The following is a 20,754-nucleotide window of genomic DNA, read 5'->3' on the forward strand; positions in this document are numbered from 1 at the left end:
CACAGTCTGGGCACAGGTTCAAACGAACCTGGAAAAGGCCTAGGAAACCCAGTGTAAACATGCCAATAAGAGACGTTCCAAGTGGCAAATTTTGTATTCATCGATAAGGTGTGGTTGTCCACTAAGAATCTTGCTTTGAAACAGTATTCTAGAAAATTATCTCCGCGTTTCATTGGACCATACAATATTATTGAGGTTGTTAACCCAGTGTCTTTTAGACTTAAGCTACCCGACTACTTTCGTATACATGATGTGTTTCATAAGTCATTGCTTAAGAGATATGTGTCACCAGTGGTTCCGGTTAAAAAAAACTCCTCCACCTGTGGAGGTTAAAGGTCTCTAGAATTATTGATGTTATAAAGGTTAGGAACACCTTACAATACCTGGTCCACTGGAAGGGCTATGGACCCGAGGAGAGGTCTTGGGTCCCAGCTACTGAGATCCACGCTCCGAGGCTCATGAAGAAGTTTCATGATGAGCATCCTGGAAGATTTGTACCCAAGGGCTTGGGTCCGGTGGCCCTCATTAAATGGGGGGTACTGTAACGGGGCGCCGAAGACGCACTCGGTTTCCCATCAGCCGCAGACCTGCTGCTAGCTGGGAGGTTCCCTGCTCCTAGGTCTGCCTTGAGCGCCGAGCTGATCACTAGGTGCTCGACTTGCCTGTCTGTCGGTCATGTGACGCTGGCCACGTCACATGACCCTCACTCCCCACTATAAATTCAGGCAACCTGCTGGCTACAGGTTGCCTGTGATTTTGTTCCCTTAGGCTGTGTATTATTATTGTTATTTAGCTTACCTTTGGATTTGACCCTTGATCTGCTTCCTGACACCTCTTCTGCCTGCTCCCTGAACCATGACGCTACCTCTCGGATTTTGACCTCGGCTTGCTTTTGGATTTTGTCTTTGCCTCTTCCGTCGTACTGACATGACCTCCTGGACTGACCCCGGATGGTTGACCCGCCTCGCCCTTCCGTTTTTGGTGGTACCTTGCTTGTTCCACCTCTCTGTCCGCTCGAGTGCTACCTTTCATTGGCTGTCCGCTTCCCTGCTGTTTCTATCTCTCTGCTTGCACTTACTCTGGTCAGGGACTGTTGCCCAGTTGTGCCCCGTCACCTAGGGCGGGTGGTGCAAGTAGGCAGGGACAGGGGACCAGGTGGCAGCTCAGGGAGTGCACCTCCGCTCTATCTTTATACCCGTGACGCTACCCCGTGACACTCACAGCCTCTTTTGGTTATATGTGTCAGTGTTGTTGCTGGTATGACCACCCCTCTTGTCTCAGGTGTAGCTTAGTGGTCATTACTACTCCTCTATTTAGTCTGCCTTCACCCATCACTCCATCCGGTTGATAGCTCCATTTTAGTTGTGGAAAGTGTTGGTGTCTGGATCTCGGCGGAGTCCCTGCTTATCCATTTACTACGGAGTTAAGTGTCTTTTTCCTTATTTGCATTTTGTTGTTATTTCCCTGTCTTTTGGTATTAGGCCTGAGGTAGCCCCCTGTTCAGTCAGCTGGGAAGGAACAGGTCGTCTGTGGTCCTGACACTTTCTCCAGGGCTTTACAATGTGAGCCAGGCTTTTAGGTTCCTGTGAATGAACATTCCTACCATTGAGGTCTGTTAATTCTGATAGCAGTCAGAGCTTGGGCTAGGATTTCATTAGGTGTGACAGTTTCCCTAGTTTTCAGGCCTGATACCTTCTCCCTCCCTCTTCTGTTTGGTGTGGAGTTCCCTCCCACACCACGTCGTGACAGCTGTGTATATAGTGTATACCGTGCAGTGACCTTGTATGTATACAGTGCAGTGATCTGTGTATATAATGTTGTATACAGTGCAGTGAGCTGTGTATATAGTGTTGTATACAGTAGAGTGAGAGGTGTATATACTGTATACAGTTCAGTAAGCTGTGTATATAGTGTATACATGCAGTGAGCTGTGTATAGTGTTGCATACAGTACAGTGAGTTGTGTAGTGTATACAGTATAGTAAGCTGTGTATGTTATGCAGCTGTGTAGTGTTATATACAGTACACTGAGGTGTATAGTGTTGCTTACAGTGCAGTGAGCTGTGTATATAGTGTTGTATACAGTGCAGTGAGCTGTGTATATAATGTATACTGTGTAGTGAGCTGTGTATATAGTGTTGTATACAGTGAAGTGAGAGCTATGTATATAGTGCAGTGAGCTGTGTATACAGTGTATATGGTGCAGTGAGCTGCATATACAGTGTTGTATATGGTGCAGTAAGCTATGTATACAGTGTTATATATAGTGTATACCATGCAGTGAGATGTGTATATAATGTTGTATACCATGCAGTGGCCTGTGTATAGTGTATACAGTGCAGTGTACTTGTATATAGTGTATATATTGTTGTGTGCAGTGTGTGTACTTATTTTGTGCAGTACAGCTGTGTATATAGTATGGTGTGCACTGTATATAGTTTTATGTACAGAGTAGTGTTGTATACAGTAGCGTATGAACTAGGCTACCTGTGTACAGTGCATATAGTGTTGTATACAGTGCAGTGAGCTGTGTATATAGTGTTGTATACAGTGCAGTGGGCTGTGTATAGTGTATACAGTGCAGTGTACTGTGTATATATTATTGTGTGTATACTTATTTTGTGCAGTACAGCTGTGTATATAGTATGGTGCGCACTGTATATAGTTTTATGTACAGTGTAGTGTTGTATACAGTAGCGTATGAACTAGGTTACCTGTGTACAGTGTATATAGTGTTGTATACAGTGCAGTGAGCTGTGTATATAATGTATACTGTGTAGTGAGCTGTGTATATAGTGTTGTATACAGTGAAGTGAGAGCTGTGTATACAGTGTTGTATACAGTGTATATGGTGCAGTGAGCTGTGTATATAGTGTTGTATATGGTGCAGTGAGCTATATATACAGTATTTTAGTGTATACAGTGCAGTGAGCTGTGTATATAGTGTTGTATACCATGCAGTGAGCTGTGTATAGGTTTAAAAAAAAAAGAAGGAAATTTTATTAAAATATAGAAGTTCACCCGTGATCAAAATGTTGCACAACAGAAAAGGGTCTATAGATGGAGAGGTACCAACATGGGCAGACCACAGAGTAAATCCTCGTCTGTATCATCAGTGTTCTCACTGAATGAATTCCAACCCAACATATCTCAATCTACACGTCTGGGTCGGTGCAAGAGAAAAATGGATTATGGACAAGGACCTGGAAAAAAGAGACAGCAGGCCCCAGCTACCAACAGCTGGCAGAATTACAAAGATCTGAAGGTAATTAACCTTTCAACCTATAAACTCTCAGATATTGATATTTCACTCTTAAAGCGAGGCTTGTCCTATTCACCTAGTTCTCGGTTTGATCCCTTCACTGCCGTCAAGGACCTACATATGTTTGGACGGTCCTTGATGATAAAGCGGTGGCACCACGAAGAAACAGAGGGGGATATCTTTGATACCAGTAGGAAACAGCAGGCCCTCCAAACTTTGTAGAAACTGCTGCGGGAACAGGAGGACACAGCTATCCATGATGTGCCCTCCGGTTTACGCAAAAAGTCAACTAAATTTCCTCCTCTGTCATTGTGCCCAGCGGTGGACCTATTTGTAAAACTGGTCACTAGAGATTTCAAAGACATACCTACTTCGGTGTGTCATGATAATCTCACACCAGGACAGCGACAAAGTCTTAGGAAGCTGAAAAAACTACCAGATGTATACAAACCAGCGGATAATGGGGGAAATTTAGTAATCTGGCCTAGGGAGATGTATCTAAAGGAGGCATATAGGCAACTTAAGAATAAGACGTGCTATAAGAAACTAACCTTTAATCCCTTCTCTTCTTTTAGAAAATGATCTGTTAAAAATCCCGGACAAGGCTTTTGAATCAGACATCATATCTAAACAACTATATCAAGCCTTGATTGTCCAGGAACCTACGATACCAACGTTATATTTATTACCAAAAATCTGCAAGGATGCAGCAGTTCTCCCAGGTAGGCCTATTATCTCGGGCCAAGGTAGCTTGTTAGAGAACATCTGCAGATTCCTGGACTTTCATTTGAAGTCTCTGGTGACAAGTCTCCCATCTTATATCAGGGATACGTCTGACTTAATGCAGAAATTGCAGGGAATATGTCTCGATAATGACACCCTTCTAGTAACCTGTGACGTGGAGTCTTTGTACACCAGTATCAGACATCTAGATGGACTCCAGGCTGTCGAGTTCTTCTTGAGGACCAATGATGTAGATAACATGATGGTTTTTCTGTTGCAACTATTGAATTTTGTACTTACCAAGAACTTTTTTACATTCAATGGTTTCTTGTTCCTACAGCTCCAGGGCACTGCAATGGGGGCAACATGTGTGCCCTCGTATGCTAATTTGTTCCTAGGGCTGTGGGAGAGGGACCTGTTTATGTCAGACGGACATGTCGTCATGGACCGCACCATATTTGAGGCGTGGTACATTGACAACGTCTTTTTAGTCTGGCAGGGAACTGAAGAACAGCTAAAAAACTTTTTCATGGCCCTCAATAGGAACTCCCGGAACATCAAACTTACCTATTTATGCTATCGAGACAAAATTGACTTCCTGGATGTGACAATATCCAAAACAGCAGAGGATATATACAAACAAGTGTCTACAGAAAGGACACTGCGGTCAACTCTTATTTACATGCCTCCTCCTTGCATCCTAGAAATACCATAAAAGGCATTGATTTGAAGAATAGATTCCTAAAAAGAGGATATAGTCAAAGATCTATAAACAGGGCATACTATAGAGCGAAATCACAGAAACAATCTGATCTGCTACAAGCAAAGAAACATAAAGTTATGGATACAAAAATCTGGTACGTGACCACATATCATTCTCGATGGGAAGAAATGAGAGATATTTTGGCCAGACATTGGGATGTTCTTCAAACGGATTCGGTCCTGGAGAAACTTGTACCAATGTATCCTTCCATCACTGCTCATAGAGCTGACACGTTACGCTCAACTTTGGTAAAAAGCTATCTTGAACCCAAGCCCCTACAGATTTTTACTGTGGATAAAGGCCCACAATGGGGCTTTAAACCCTGTGGAAAATGTGTAGCGTGTCCAAATATGGAAAGAGCAAATGGGTTTAGGACTTTGGAGGTATGAAGAGAATTAAAATTACACAGCATATTACTTGCTTTACTTCCATAGTGGTTTATTACTCCACATGTCCGTGTCCGAAGATCTACATTGGACTTACGACCCGTGAACTTAAAGTCCGGGTACGAGAGCATGTAAGGGACATTATTGCAGCAGAGAATACAGATCAATGGGAGGACCCAGTGGCGTAGCTATAGGGGTCGCAGCGGTCGCACCTGCGACCGGGCCCCTAAGTCAGGGGGGCCCACAGGGCCCCCCAGGAGAGACGGAGTAGAGCCCTGACTCATGGAGTGCTCGCCTCTGACGGGGCCGGGCAGGAAGTACAGTGACAATGCCGGGCCCCGTCTGAGCGCTCTTCAAACAAGTACTGTATAATATGAGCGGGGGAGGGGAGCGCAGAGGCAAAGGGGGGTGCGCACACTCACACAGACACCCGGCAGTTCTTGTCACTGCCGGCCGGGCTGTATCCAGAGTGAAGCAGGGCTCCAGCACTCCCCCTGCTGGCCGCACATCGCGCTGCTGGCTGTGGGAGGAGCGCTGAAAGACCGGGAATGAGTGTGGGAGCACGTCATCAAGTACTCAGGTAAGCATTTGTTTTTTTTTTGTTTTTTTCCCCCTAAAGCTGCAGACTGGGGGAGGGGGGAAGGAAGAAAGGCACAGATGATGATGCCCCCTGCTCAGTGTGTGGTTCCCTCCCTAGTGCTGATGATAATGATGATGGTGCCCCCTGTGCAGTGTGTGACTCCCTTTCTGGCACTGATGATGGTGGGCTTCTCTAATCTGGCATAACTGCTGTTAGGTGGCACATATCTGGGCATCACTACTATGAAGGGACACATATCTGGTATAACTACTGTAAGGGGCACATATCTGGGCATAACTACTGTGAGGGGGCACATATCTGGCTACAACTACTGTGAGGGGCACATATCTGGGCATCGCTACTATAAAGGGACACATATCTGGTATAACTACTGTGAAGGGCACATATCTGGGCATAACTACTGTGAGGGGGCACATATCTGGGCATAACTACTGTGAGGGGGCACATATCTGGGCATAACTACTGTGAGGGGCACATATCTGGGCATAACTACTGTGAGGGGGCACATATCTGGGCATAATTACTGTGAGGGGGCACATATCTGGGCATAACTACTGTGAGGGGGCACATATCTGGGCATAACTACTGTGAGGGGGCACATATCTGGGCATAACTACTGTGAGGGGGCACATATCTGGGCATAACTACTGTGAGGGGGCACATATCTGGGCATAACTACTGTGAGGGGCACATATCTGGGCATAACTACTGTGAGGGGGCACATATCTGGGCATAACTACTGTGAGGGGGCACATATCTGGGCATCGCTACTATGAAGGGACACATATCTGGAATAACTACTGTGAGGGGCACATATCGGAATATCTTCAGTGAGGGGGCACATATCTGGCTACAACTACTGTGAGGGGGCACATATTTGGGCATCGCTACTATGAAGGGGAACATATCTGGGCATAACTACTGTGAGGGGGCACATATCTTGGCATAACTACTGTGAGGGGACACATATCTGGGCATAACTACTGTGAGGGGGCACATATCTGGGCATAATTACTGTGAGGGGGCACATATCTGGGCATCGCTACTATGAAGGGACACATATCTGGTATAACTACTGTGAGGGGGCACATATCTGGATATAACTACTGTGAGGGGGGCACATATCTGGGCATAACTGCTGTGAGGGGCCACAAGAAGGACATAACTTTTGTGAAGGGGCCACAAGGTGGGCATTAGTACTGTGAGTGGCCACAATGTGGGCATTAGTACTATGTAGCAGCATTTAGGGGAAATGTCCTAGATTACCCTACTATACATTGGCATGGCTCAGTCTACCAGGCGAGCACACCGCCCACTGCTGGTTATTTCACAGGGGCAGTCACCATCCCTTCCTTATGTGATTATTCTTTTTTTCTCTATCACCGCAGGGACCTTGTTTTGGATCCAGTGGACATCACGCCGACGCCAGCGACACCCTGGATGAGGTAGGACCAGATTTTATTAGGACTGGGTGAGTGTAGCCTTGCATTGGGCTTAGTGTAAAAAAAAATTGCAGCCTCTTTGTAAAAATTGGGGGGGCCCGATTCAAGTTTTGCACTGGGGCCCATAACAGTCTAGTTACGCCCCTGGGAGGACATCAAACCTATTGCAAAACACTTTAGTAATTGTCATGCATGTAAGCCTAGACTTTTGAAGGTGAGGGGAATTGACTGTATTAGAACGGATCTCCGTGCAAGGGATATATCCTAAAGACTGGCCCAGTTTCTCTGCGTTTCTATGACCATCTGGACCACCTACTGTGGCTCCATTGTTTTTAATGTTATGACTATTTTTAACGTTTATTCTTCTTTTCTTCTCTTTCCTTCCTTTTACAGGTTGCATTAGGCCTGGTATCATCAGGCCCTTCCCTGAAAAGACCATCCTGTCATCATGGCACAGTTTTATCAGTGGGGATTCTCTCAAGTGGGCACATTCCATGTCATTTTTAATTGATGTCTGTATATTATGCTTCGGCTATATAAGACAGGGGGACATGTTGATTGAGTGGCAATCTGCATCCCTGTAGAGCCTTATTGGGCGAGGTTTCTTGTACTCGCATGGATCATTATTCACCCCCTTTCCTTTTTTTTCTTCTTTTCTCACATTCAACATCAGTCCCCCATCTTCCTCTACACCTTCATGGTTTGGACTTTGGCCCACGATTTACTTATGTTAGTATGTACACGTTATCACACTTATGAGGGTATATATTCATCACATTCATTATATTTATTTTGCGTGTTTTTTTGTAGTCCTTTATTAGTCATATTATTTCTCTATTTTTTTCACTCACACACTTTTCATGCACATCACTTTTTTCACTTATTATCACTTTTGTGGTGGTGAAATAATATATATATTTCATACACAGACATTTTATTCCCCATCACTATTTAGTCAACATATCTTATTAACTGATATCCTTCTCATTTATTCATTTTTCATTAATCATTACTTATTTTAATCTACCCATTTTTCATCAATTATGCAGCTTTTTCACTCCTCACTGGCCCTAGAATATATAATTAGAGTACTATTACCAGTTTTAGAACTATTTATTGAAGTATGGAGAACTTATTATCCATGTCCTTTTACACTAATAACTATATTTCTTGTGTTCTACCATGAAATACAGCTCCATGTGCACTATGTATTTAATTATTTATTATTATTCTGTATTCATGTATTATGATTTCTATTTATTTATTATGTATTGTGAGATTTTGTACAGCGTATTCATTGTATATATTTTAATAGTAATTGATGTGCACAATGAACATGTATATACCCTGTAAACATTGTCACTCTCTATAGGCGATGTCCAGGAGAGGGGGTAAAATATGTTAAGAAGACTTATACGTGAAGACAGGTGGAATGGTATCAGTAGAGAGCGCTTGCTCGCTCGTATTTTCTTCCCCTGTGATGTGTGCACATGATGTACGAGATGATGCGTGGCACCTCCCACCTGGCGTCTTGACATGAGACGTGACATGTCATGGGCGGTAGGGGATGACGCCGGCTGGGGGCAGGATCATGTGCCGGATCGCGTCCATCAGGTCCTTGCCGCCGAACATCCAGGTGATTAAAATACTATAATGAATGAGAGATTGGTAATGCAACCTGATTGGAGGGTCGACTTTTATAATCACATGATCCAGGGTGATGGCGCTACCCCCTGACGAAGGCACGCCGAAACGTGCGTTGGGGTAACGCTATCCTGGTCTGTATACACTAGCTCCTCTGGTGAGTCTCTTCTGTACACGGCTACTACTATTCCTATATGGTTAGCGGTCTGTAGATGGTATGTTCCCGCTTTGGGCTCTACATGCTACTGTGTAATTGCAGTCTAGACTGCTGCTGTTATTTTTTGGCAGTGACTTTACCGTCTTACACAGAGATATTTATTTCTGTGTATTATATGAGACTCGGCCATATCTATACAGATTTTATAAGTGTTGATGATTACACTAAGTGTACCACTGGGATGGTGATTTTCTTGCTGCTACCTTTTTAAATATAACGTCCTTTATGTATGTATTTATGTCACTTAATAAAGCATATATTTTTTTCATTTGTACCTGTGGGCTTCAGTTTTTGTAGGTCTTTGTTTTGTATAGGAGCTGGTTCTCTTCTATATTTTCTAAATGTTGGCCCCCTTATTTTGCTGCAGCATTTGTTGCACGTACTTACTGTAGTTTGGGCATGGGGACCAGCGTTGGTCTTACATCGGTATTAATTTGTTGTTAACAGTGCAGTGTGCTGTGTATATAGTGTATACAGTGCAGTGAGCTGTGTATACAGTGCAATGAACTGTGTATATAGTGTTGCATACCATGCAGTGAGCTGTGTATATACTGTTGTACACTGTGCAGCGAACTGTGTATATAATGTTGTATACTGTGCAGTAAGCTGTCTATATAGTGTATACAGTGCAGTGAACTGTGTACATAATGTTGTATACTGTGCAGTGAGCTGTCTATATAGTGTATACTGTGCAGCAAACTGTGTATATAATGTTGTATACTGTGCAGTAAGCTGTCTATATAGTGTATACAGTGCAGTGAACTGTGTATATAATGTATACTGTGCAGTAAGCTGTCTATATAGTGTATACAGTGCAGTGAACTGTGTATATAATGTTGTATACTGTGCAGTGAGCTGTCTATATAGTGTATACTGTGCAGCAAACTGTGTATATAATGTTGTATACTGTGCAGTAAGCTGTCTATATAGTGTATACTGTGCAGCAAACTGTGTATATAATGTTGTATACTGTGCAGTAAGCTGTCTATATAGTGTATACAGTGCAGTGAACTGTGTATATAATGTTGTATACTGTGCAGTAAGCTGTCTATATAGTGTATACAGTGCAGTGAACTGTGTATATAATGTTGTATACTGTGCAGTGAGCTGTCTATATAGTGTATACTGTGCAGCAAACTGTGTATATAATGTTGTATACTGTGCAGTAAGCTGTCTATATAGTGTATACAGTGCAGTGAACTGTGTATATAATGTTGTATACTGTGCAGTGAGCTGTCTATATAGTGTATACTGTGCAGCAAACTGTGTATATAATGTTGTATACTGTGCAGTGAGCTGTCTATATAGTGTTGTATACAGTGCAGTGGGCTGTGTATAGTGTAGTGTACTTGTGTACAGTGTTGTGTGCATACTTATTGTGTGCAGTACAGCTGTGTATAGTGTGTGCACTGTACATAGTTTTGTTTACAGTGTAGTGTTGTATACAGTAGCATTGTATGCACTAGGCTATCTGTGTACAGTGTGTATAGTGTTTTATGCAGTAGTGTGTGGCCACTTTAAGTTCCCAGTCTGCCCCTGGCAGTGTATATAGTATTGTATACAGTAGTGTTATGTGCAGTACAGCTAGCTGTGTAGAGTGTATATAGTGTTGTGTACTGTGTATATAGTGTTGCATACAGTCGTGCTGTGTAGTGTATATAGTGTTGTACACAGTAGTGTTGTATGCAGTGCAGCTAGCTGTGTACAGTGTATATAGTGTTGTGTATAGTGCTGTATACAGTAGTGGTGTGTATATAGTGTTGTGTACAGTATATATAGTGTTATGTGTATAGTGTTGTATACTGTAGTGTCGTGTGCAGTGCAGCTAACTTTGTACAGTGTTGTATACAGTAGTGTGCAGTACAGCTAGCAGTGTACATAGTGTTGTGTGCAGTGTGTATGGTGCTGTATACAGTAGTGTTGTATACAGTAGTGTGTGCAGTACAGCTGTGTACAGTGTATATATTGTTGTGTACTGTATATATAGTGTTGTGTATAGTGTTGTATATAGTAGTGCTGTGTGCAGTGTATATAGTGTTGTGTACAGTAGTGTACAGTGCAGCTAGCTGTGTACAGTATATAGTGTTGTATACAGTAGTGTGCAGTACAGCTAGCTGTGTACAGTGTATATAGTGTTGTGTACTGTGTATAGTGCTGTATACAGTAGTGCTGTGTATATAGTGGTGTATATAGTGTTGTATACAGTAGTGTGCAGTTCAGCTAGCTGTGTACAGTATATAGTGCTGTGTGTGTATAGTGTTGTATACAGTAGTGTTGTGTGGAGTGCAGCTAGCATTGTACAGTGTGTATAGTGTTGTATAGAATAGTGTGCAGCACAGCTAGCAGTATACAGTGTGTATAGTGTTGTATACAGTAGTGTTGTGTGCAGTACAGCTAGCTGTGTACAGTGCATATTGTGTTGTGTACTGTGTATATAGTGTTGTATACAGTAGTGCTGTGTATATATAGTGTTGTGTACAGTAGTGTGCAGTGCAGCTAGCTGTGTACAGTATTTAGTGTTGTATACAGTACTGTGCAGTGCATCTAGCTGTGTACAGTATATAGTGTTGTATACAGTAGTTCTGTGTATATAGTGTTGTATACTATAGTGTGCAGTGCAGCTAGCTGTGTACAGTGTATATAGTGCTATGTACAGTGTGTATAGTGTTGTATACAGTAGTGTGCATTCAAGCTAGCTGTGTACAGTGTACATAGTGTTATGTGCAGTGTGTACAGTGTTGTATACTATAATGTGCAGTGCAGCTAGCTGTGTACAGTGTATATAGTGTTGTGTACTGTGTATATAGTGTTGTATACAGTAGCGCTGTGTACAGTGTATATAGTGTTGTATACTATAGTGTGCAGTGCAGCTAGCTGTGCACAGTGTATATAGTGTTGTGAACAGTGTGTATACAGTAGAGTGCATTCAAGCTAGTTGTGTACAGTGTACATAGTGTTATGTGTAGTGTGTACGGTGTTGTATACTATAGTGTGCAGTGTAGCTAGCTGTGCAAAGTGTATATAGTGTTGTGTACAGTGTGTATACTGTAGTGCTGTGTACAGTGTATATAGTGTTGTATACTATAGTGTGCAGTGCAGCTAGCTGTGTACAGTGTATATAGTGTTGTGTACAGTGTATATAGTGTTGTGTACTGTGTATATAGTGTTGTATACAGTAGTGCTGTGTACAGTGTATATAGTGTTGTATACTATAGTGTGCAGTGCAGCTGGCTGTGTACAGTGTATATAGTGTTGTGTGCAGTGTGTTGTATACAGTAGTGTGCATTCAAGCTAGCTGTGTACAGTGTACATAGTGTTGTATACTATAGTGTGCAGTGCAGCTAGCTGTGTACAGTGTACATAGTGTTATGTGCAGTGTGTACGGTGTTGTATACTATAGTGTGCAGTGAAGCTAGCTGTGTACATAGTGTTATGTGCAGTGTGTATGGTGTTGTATACTATAGTGTGCAGTGCAGCTAGCTGTGTACATAGTGTTATGTGCAGTGTGTACAGTGTTGTATACTATAGTGTGCAGTGCAGCTAGCTGTGTACAGTGTACATAGTGTTGTATACTATAGTGTGCAGTGCAGCTAGCTGTGTACATAGTGTTATGTGCAGTGTGTTGTATACTATAGTGTGCAGTGCAGCTAGCTGTGTACAGTGTACATAGTGTTATGTGCAGTGTGTACGGTGTTGTATACTATAGTGTGCAGTGCAGCTAGCTGTGTACAGTGTACAAAGTGTTGTATACTATAGTGTGCAGTGCAGCTAGCTGTGTACGGTGTACATAGTGTTATGTGCAGTGTGTACGGTGTTGTATACTATAGTGTGCAGTGCAGCTAGCTGTGTACAGTGTACAAAGTGTTGTATACTATAGTGTGCAGTGCAGCTAGCTGTGTACAGTGTACATAGTGTTGTATACTATAGTGTGCAGTGCAGCTAGCTGTGTACAGTGTACATAGTGTTGTATACTATAGTGTGCAGTGCAGCTAGCTGTTTACAGTGTACATAGTGTTGTATACTATAGTGTGCAGTGCAGCTAGCTGTGTACAGTGTACATAGTGTTGTATACTATAGTGTGCAGTGCAGCTAGCTGTGTACAGTGTACATAGTGTTGTATACTATAGTGTGCAGTGCAGCTAGCTGTGTACAGTGTACATAGTGTTGTATACTATAGTGTGCAGTGCAGCTAGCTGTGCAGTTTCCAGGCCAGTCAGCCGTCGGTCAGTCTCCTCCTCGCTGAGCTCTCTCCGCCCTCCACAGGGCAGTGTTTTCATCTCTCTGTATCATTCTCGCCATCTGCTCTCCTCAGCCGTCGCCGCTGTGCTCTCTCCGTTCTCGGCTTTCCTCTTGGCCTCTGTCCGGGTCCAGCAGACATGTCCGAGCAGAGCAGCAGTCGATACCAGCAGGTATGCATGCGGAGGGGCGGGAGGTCGCTAGGCGAGCCTCGGGGATGAGCCGCCACGTACTAGGCCTCAGCGCTGTGAGTGCAGCCTGACTCCCGGAAACCAAGGGACGCGTTCTGCCCCGTCTGCGGGGACAGCACCGTGCCCCGTGCCCCGTGCCCCGTGCCATATGTGTGTATATACGGAGGCCTGAGTGCAGTCCTCATATACCCAGAGCCTTCATGTTCTATGTGTACACCATAGGTGCTGCTGATCATGTGTCCATGACCTGACGGGGATCCCCATAGACCACACGTTGTGGTGCCTGCTCCCATCCGTCACATGCTGCCTGCTACGTGTGGTGGTCTGTAGTGACAGTATGTATGTGGAGAGCTATGTATGCTGCCTGCTACGTGTGGTGGTCTGTAGTGACAGTATGTATGTGGAGAGCTATGTATGCTGCCTGCTACGTGTGGTGGTCTGTAGTGACAGTATGTATGTGGAGAGCTATGTATGCTGCCTGCTACGTGTGGTGGTCTGTAGTGACAGTATGTATGTGGAGAGCTATGTATGCTGCCTGCTACGTGTGGTGGTCTGTAGTGACAGTATGTATGTGGAGAGCTATGTATGCTGACTGCTACGTGTGGTGGTCTGTAGTGACAGTATGTATGTGGAGAGCTATGTATGCTGCCTGCTACGTGTGGTGGTCTGTAGTGACAGTATGTATGTGGAGAGCTATGTATGCTGCCTGCTACGTGTGGTGGTCTGTAGTGACAGTATGTATGCTGCCTGCTACGTGTGGTGGTCTGTAGTGACAGTATGTATGTGGAGAGCTATGTATGCTGCCTGCTACGTGTGGTGGTCTCTAGTGACAGTATGTATGCTGCCTGCTACGTGTGGTGGTCTGTAGTGACAGTATGTATGTGGAGAGCTATGTATGCTGCCTGCTACGTGTGGTGGTCTGTAGTGACAGTATGTATGTGGAGAGCTATGTATGCTGCCTGCTACGTGTGGTGGTCTGTAGTGACAGTATGTATGTGGAGAGCTATGCATGCTGCCTGCTACGTGTGGTGGTCTGTAGTGACAGTATGTATGTGGAGAGCTATGCATGCTGCCTGCTACGTGTGGTGGTCTGTAGTGACAGTATGTATGTGGAGAGCTATGCATGCTGCCTGCTACGTGTGGTGGTCTGTAGTGACAGTATGTATGTGGAGAGCTATGTATGCTGCCTGCTACGTGTGGTGGTCTGTAGTGACAGTATGTATGTGGAGAGCTATGCATGCTGCCTGCTACGTGTGGTGGTCTGTAGTGACAGTATGTATGTGGAGAGCTATGCATGCTGCCTGCTACGTGTGGTGGTCTGTAGTGACAGTATGTATGTGGAGAGCTATGCATGCTGCCTGCTACGTGTGGTGGTCTGTAGTGACAGTATGTATGTGGAGAGCTATGTATGCTGCCTGCTACGTGTGGTGGTCTGTAGTGACAGTATGTATGCTGCCTGCTACGTGTGGTGGTCTGTAGTGACAGTATGTATGTGGAGAGCTATGTATGCTGCCTGCTACGTGTGGTGGTCTCTAGTGACAGTATGTATGCTGCCTGCTACGTGTGGTGGTCTGTAGTGACAGTATGTATGTGGAGAGCTATGTATGCTGCCTGCTACGTGTGGTGGTCTGTAGTGACAGTATGTATGTGGAGAGCTATGCATGCTGCCTGCTACGTGTGGTGGTCTGTAGTGACAGTATGTATGTGGAGAGCTATGTATGCTGCCTGCTACGTGTGGTGGTCTGTAGTGACAGTATGTATGTGGAGAGCTATGTATGCTGCCTGCTACGTGTGGTGGTCTGTAGTGACAGTATGTATGTGGAGAGCTATGTATGCTGCCTGCTACGTGTGGTGGTCTGTAGTGACAGTATGTATGTGGAGAGCTATGTATGCTGCCTGCTACGTGTGGTGGTCTGTAGTGACAGTATGTATGCTGCCTGCTACGTGTGGTGGTCTGTAGTGACAGTATGTATGCTGCCTGCTACGTGTGGTGGTCTGTAGTGACAGTATGTATGTGGAGAGCTATGTATGCTGCCTGCTACGTGTGGTGGTCTCTAGTGACAGTATGTATGCTGCCTGCTACGTGTGGTGGTCTGTAGTGACAGTATGTATGTGGAGAGCTATGTATGCTGCCTGCTACGTGTGGTGGTCTGTAGTGACAGTATGTATGTGGAGAGCTATGCATGCTGCCTGCTACGTGTGGTGGTCTGTAGTGACAGTATGTATGTGGAGAGCTATGCATGCTGCCTGCTACGTGTGGTGGTCTGTAGTGACAGTATGTATGTGGAGAGCTATGTATGCTGCCTGCTACGTGTGGTGGTCTGTAGTGACAGTATGTATGTGGAGAGCTATGCATGCTGCCTGCTACGTGTGGTGGTCTGTAGTGACAGTATGTATGTGGAGAGCTATGTATGCTGCCTGCTACGTGTGGTGGTCTGTAGTGACAGTATGTATGTGGAGAGCTATGTATGCTGCCTGCTACGTGTGGTGGTCTGTAGTGACAGTATGTATGTGGAGAGCTATGTATGCTGACTGCTACGTGTGGTGGTCTGTAGTGACAGTATGTATGTGGAGAGCTATGTATGCTGCCTGCTACGTGTGGTGGTCTGTAGTGACAGTATGTATGTGGAGAGCTATGTATGCTGCCTGCTACGTGTGGTGGTCTGTAGTGACAGTATGTATGCTGCCTGCTACGTGTGGTGGTCTGTAGTGACAGTATGTATGTGGAGAGCTATGTATGCTGCCTGCTACGTGTGGTGGTCTCTAGTGACAGTATGTATGCTGCCTGCTACGTGTGGTGGTCTGTAGTGACAGTATGTATGTGGAGAGCTATGTATGCTGCCTGCTACGTGTGGTGGTCTGTAGTGACAGTATGTATGTGGAGAGCTATGTATGCTGCCTGCTACGTGTGGTGGTCTGTAGTGACAGTATGTATGTGGAGAGCTATGCATGCTGCCTGCTACGTGTGGTGGTCTGTAGTGACAGTATGTATGTGGAGAGCTATGCATGCTGCCTGCTACGTGTGGTGGTCTGTAGTGACAGTATGTATGTGGAGAGCTATGCATGCTGCCTGCTACGTGTGGTGGTCTGTAGTGACAGTATGTATGTGGAGAGCTATGTATGCTGCCTGCTACGTGTGGTGGTCTGTAGTGACAGTATGTATGTGGAGAGCTATGCATGCTGCCTGCTACGTGTGGTGGTCTGTAGTGACAGTATGTATGTGGAGAGCTATGCATGCTGCCTGCTACGTGTGGTGGTCTGTAGTGACAGTATGTATGTGGAGAGCTATGCATGCTGCCTGCTACGTGTGGTGGTCTGTAGTGACAGTATGTATGTGGAGAGCTATGTATGCTGCCTGCTACGTGTGGTGGTCTGTAGTGACAGTATGTATGCTGCCTGCTACGTGTGGTGGTCTGTAGTGACAGTATGTATGTGGAGAGCTATGTATGCTGCCTGCTACGTGTGGTGGTCTCTAGTGACAGTATGTATGCTGCCTGCTACGTGTGGTGGTCTGTAGTGACAGTATGTATGTGGAGAGCTATGTATGCTGCCTGCTACGTGTGGTGGTCTGTAGTGACAGTATGTATGTGGAGAGCTATGCATGCTGCCTGCTACGTGTGGTGGTCTGTAGTGACAGTATGTATGTGGAGAGCTATGAATGCTGCCTGCTACGTGTGGTGGTCTGTAGTGACAGTATGTATGTGGAGAGCTATGTATGCTGCCTGCTACGTGTGGTGGTCTGTAGTGACAGTATGTATGTGGAGAGCTATGCATGCTGCCTGCTACGTGTGGTGGTCTGTAGTGACAGTATGTATGTGGAGAGCTATGCATGCTGCCTGCTACGTGTGGTGGTCTGTAGTGACAGTATGTATGTGGAGAGCTATGTATGCTGCCTGCTACGTGTGGTGGTCTGTAGTGACAGTATGTATGTGGAGAGCTATGTATGTTGCCTGCTACGTGTGGTGGTCTCTAGTGACAGTATGTATGTGGAGAGCTATGTATGCTGCCTGCTATGTGTGGTGGTCTGTAGTGACAGTATGTATGCTGCCCGCTATGTGTGGTGGTCTGTAGTGACAGTATGTATGTGGAGAGCTATGTATGCTGCCTGCTACGTGTGGTGGTCTGTAGTGACAGTATGTATGTGGAGAGCTATGTATGCTGCCTGCTACGTGTGGTGGTCTGTAGTGACAGTATGTATGCTGCCTGCTAGGTGTGGTGGTCTGTAGTGACAGTATGTATGTGGAGAGCTATGTATGCTGCCTGCTACGTGTGGTGGTCTCTAGTGACAGTATGTATGCTGCCTGCTACGTGTGGTGGTCTGTAGTGACAGTATGTATGTGGAGAGCTATGTATGCTGCCTGCTACGTGTGGTGGTCTGTAGTGACAGTATGTATGTGGAGAGCTATGTATGCTGCCTGCTACGTGTGGTGGTCTGTAGTGACAGTATGTATGCTGCCTGCTAGGTGTGGTGGTCTGTAGTGACAGTATGTATGTGGAGAGCTATGTATGCTGCCTGCTACGTGTGGTGGTCTCTAGTGACAGTATGTATGCTGCCTGCTACGTGTGGTGGTCTGTAGTGACAGTATGTATGTGGAGAGCTATGTATGCTGCCTGCTACGTGTGGTGGTCTGTAGTGACAGTATGTATGTGGAGAGCTATGTATGCTGCCTGCTACGTGTGGTGGTCTGTAGTGACAGTATGTATGCTGCCTGCTACGTGTGGTGGTCTGTAGTGACAGTATGTATGTGGAGAGCTATGTATGCTGCCTGCTACGTGTGGTGGTCTCTAGTGACAGTATGTATGCTGCCTGCTACGTGTGGTGGTCTGTAGTGACAGTATGTATGTGGAGAGCTATGTATGCTGCCTGCTACGTGTGGTGGTCTGTAGTGACAGTATGTATGTGGAGAGCTATGTATGCTGCCTGCTACGTGTGGTGGTCTGTAGTGACAGTATGTATGTGGAGAGCTATGTATGCTGCCTGCTACGTGTGGTGGTCTGTAGTGACAGTATGTATGCTGCCTGCTACGTGTGGTGGTCTGTAGTGACAGTATGTATGTGGAGAGCTATGTATGCTGCCTGCTACGTGTGGTGGTCTCTAGTGACAGTATGTATGCTGCCTGCTACGTGTGGTGGTCTGTAGTGACAGTATGTATGTGGAGAGCTATGTATGCTGCCTAGCTACTAAATAAAACGCTATTGACTGAAGTGCTGTGGATTTCTCTACATTGCTGTTTCTTGTGGCAAGGTCACAGCCCATATATCAGCCATCAGTCATTGTATAGGCCCTGACTGCACACAGGACTGATAATATCCTATATGTACCCCATATATCAACCATCAGTCATTGTATGGTACCCAGCTATGAGCTAGATAAGGGTAGGTTCACATGCAGGATTATGTCTGCATATTCCATAGCAGAAAGCACTGTGCTGTGGGTTTCCATGCGGAACTGCTCTAGTTTTAGCTCAAATGAATGGCGTTAAACCGGGGTCAGGGTCCCTCTACGGTCTTGCAAGGGGTCCTGTACCTTCTTGGTGCGGTCTTGAAAACTGCGTGGCAAAAACATTTGGGCGCATGAACTGTGGTTTTAGTGCAGATTCAGCCAGTTTTTTTCCCACTGATTCCGTGCTGAAATCCACAAACCCCAAATTCTCCGTAAAACCTACCCTAAGGGCTCCGTGCCTGTATTGTGGACTGCCAACGACGAGTCCGCAATATACGGGCACCCCGTGGTGCAGATGTGGAAGCACTGACTTGAATGAGTCTGTGATCCACAAGATATGGCTGAAGATAGGGCACATATCTTTTGCTGAGTGGAGGCGTTCAGTATTGTCCTAACAGTATCTGATTATTGAGGGGTCCGAGTCCAGGCACCCCCGGCAATCAGCTGTGTCACAGCATACCAAGCACAGTGCCACTGCCATACATTATTATGGCACTGGGCTGCAAATAGGTCATGTGACTAACGAACGTGACATCAGTGGCCTATGAAGAGACTGCACTGAAATACCATTGCCTCTCCAAACAGCTGATTGGTGGGGGTGCTGGCAGTCGGAGCCCCACCAATCAAATATTGATGGCCTGTTCTGAGTATAGACTGGACAGCCCCTTTAAGGACGAAGACTGGTTGAAGTTGAACATTATACCCGCGTTACGTTCTCCATGATGGATACACCTTGTATGTGGCGTCGGAGGTTTATATAGTGCCAGCTTATTCTCTTTAGCCTCATGTTTTCCTCGTGATCTCTAGGGATTTTTTTCCTATAAATAATTAATATCACTTTGCTTATACTGATGGCCATTATTATGACCACCCTAGTAATATGAGATTTAGCCTGCATATCTCTTCCAAGGCTATTATTTTCCCCGTAATTTGTGACAATTAGTAGATTTTGTCTCGGTAAGAGTATTCAGACTACATCTGGCCACGAGAACACCGCGCTCCCACCGTAATTATATAATTTGTCCATGCTTGATTGCAGATGCATTAACCGTCCATATGCATTGCCCTGTATTGTGGTACAGAGTTGCCATTTTTAGTCACCTTGTCCCCCAAAAGATGTCACTGGATGTGAGAGGTATGTGGTGCAGTATTCACCTATATGTAGTGCTGGCTCACTACTGTGGCCTGCGTCTCATCTTCTCTGTCAAGTCCTTTTTTTAATTATATGCATTTTAAATTTGGCGACTAAATGTTTTAGTTTAGGAGCAATGGAAATACAGAACTTAAGGCATACGGAGTACCTTCCGTTTTTTTTTTGGCGGATCCATTGAAATGAATGGTTCCGTATACGGAACGCAAAAAACACAACGTCTACGGGGGGTAAAAAAAGTTTTTGTGCAAGAGACCTTTTCCTGACGTTCATCAGGCAGTGCAGCAATGCTTTATTAGTGGCTCTGAGAGGGCAGCTGGAGCATTTGGCGTACTGCTGTGAAGATGCGGATGACGGGGGGGCTCCTGCAGTGGGTCTCGATCTTCACACTGAGGAGCCTGGCAGGGTAAGTGGCCTTGCTGGGCAGTGGGGTCCCTGATGTTGCAGTGGTTGGCAGTGGGCTTTAGCGGAGGTCCCAGTGCTGAGACCCCCCCCCCCCCCCCCGCTTATATCTATAGCAAGCAGTCTGAAGTGCTCAGCAGGGCGCTGCTTCTCTCTGCCGAGCACTGTACTGGAGTCTCAAGTCTATGGGGATTTCTTCATCATCTCAGCAGTGAGGAGAAGTAGCGCTCTGTTGAGCACTTCAGACTGCTTGCTATAGAGATCAGCGGGGGTCTCGGTGCTAAGACCCCTTCTA

At 45.3% G+C, this 20,754-nt stretch overlaps 1 protein-coding gene across 2 annotated transcripts in view; it reads left to right on the top strand.

Annotated features, from left to right (window-relative positions):
• Positions 1–13,280: 13,280 nt before the first annotated feature.
• The window catches only part of NDFIP1 (Nedd4 family interacting protein 1), a 79,322-nt gene continuing 71,848 nt past the window's right edge, over positions 13,281–20,754 (top strand). For both annotated transcript variants that reach the window (XM_044280851.1, XM_044280850.1), the window contains exon 1: positions 13,281–13,446. In XM_044280851.1, coding sequence (XP_044136786.1) covers positions 13,414–13,446 — 33 coding nt within the window. In that variant the 5' untranslated portion in view covers positions 13,281–13,413. The remainder of the gene's footprint in view (positions 13,447–20,754) is intronic.

Source organism: Bufo gargarizans, chromosome 2 (assembly GCF_014858855.1).
Source record: "Bufo gargarizans isolate SCDJY-AF-19 chromosome 2, ASM1485885v1, whole genome shotgun sequence".
Classification (NCBI taxonomy): domain Eukaryota; kingdom Metazoa; phylum Chordata; class Amphibia; order Anura; family Bufonidae; genus Bufo; species Bufo gargarizans.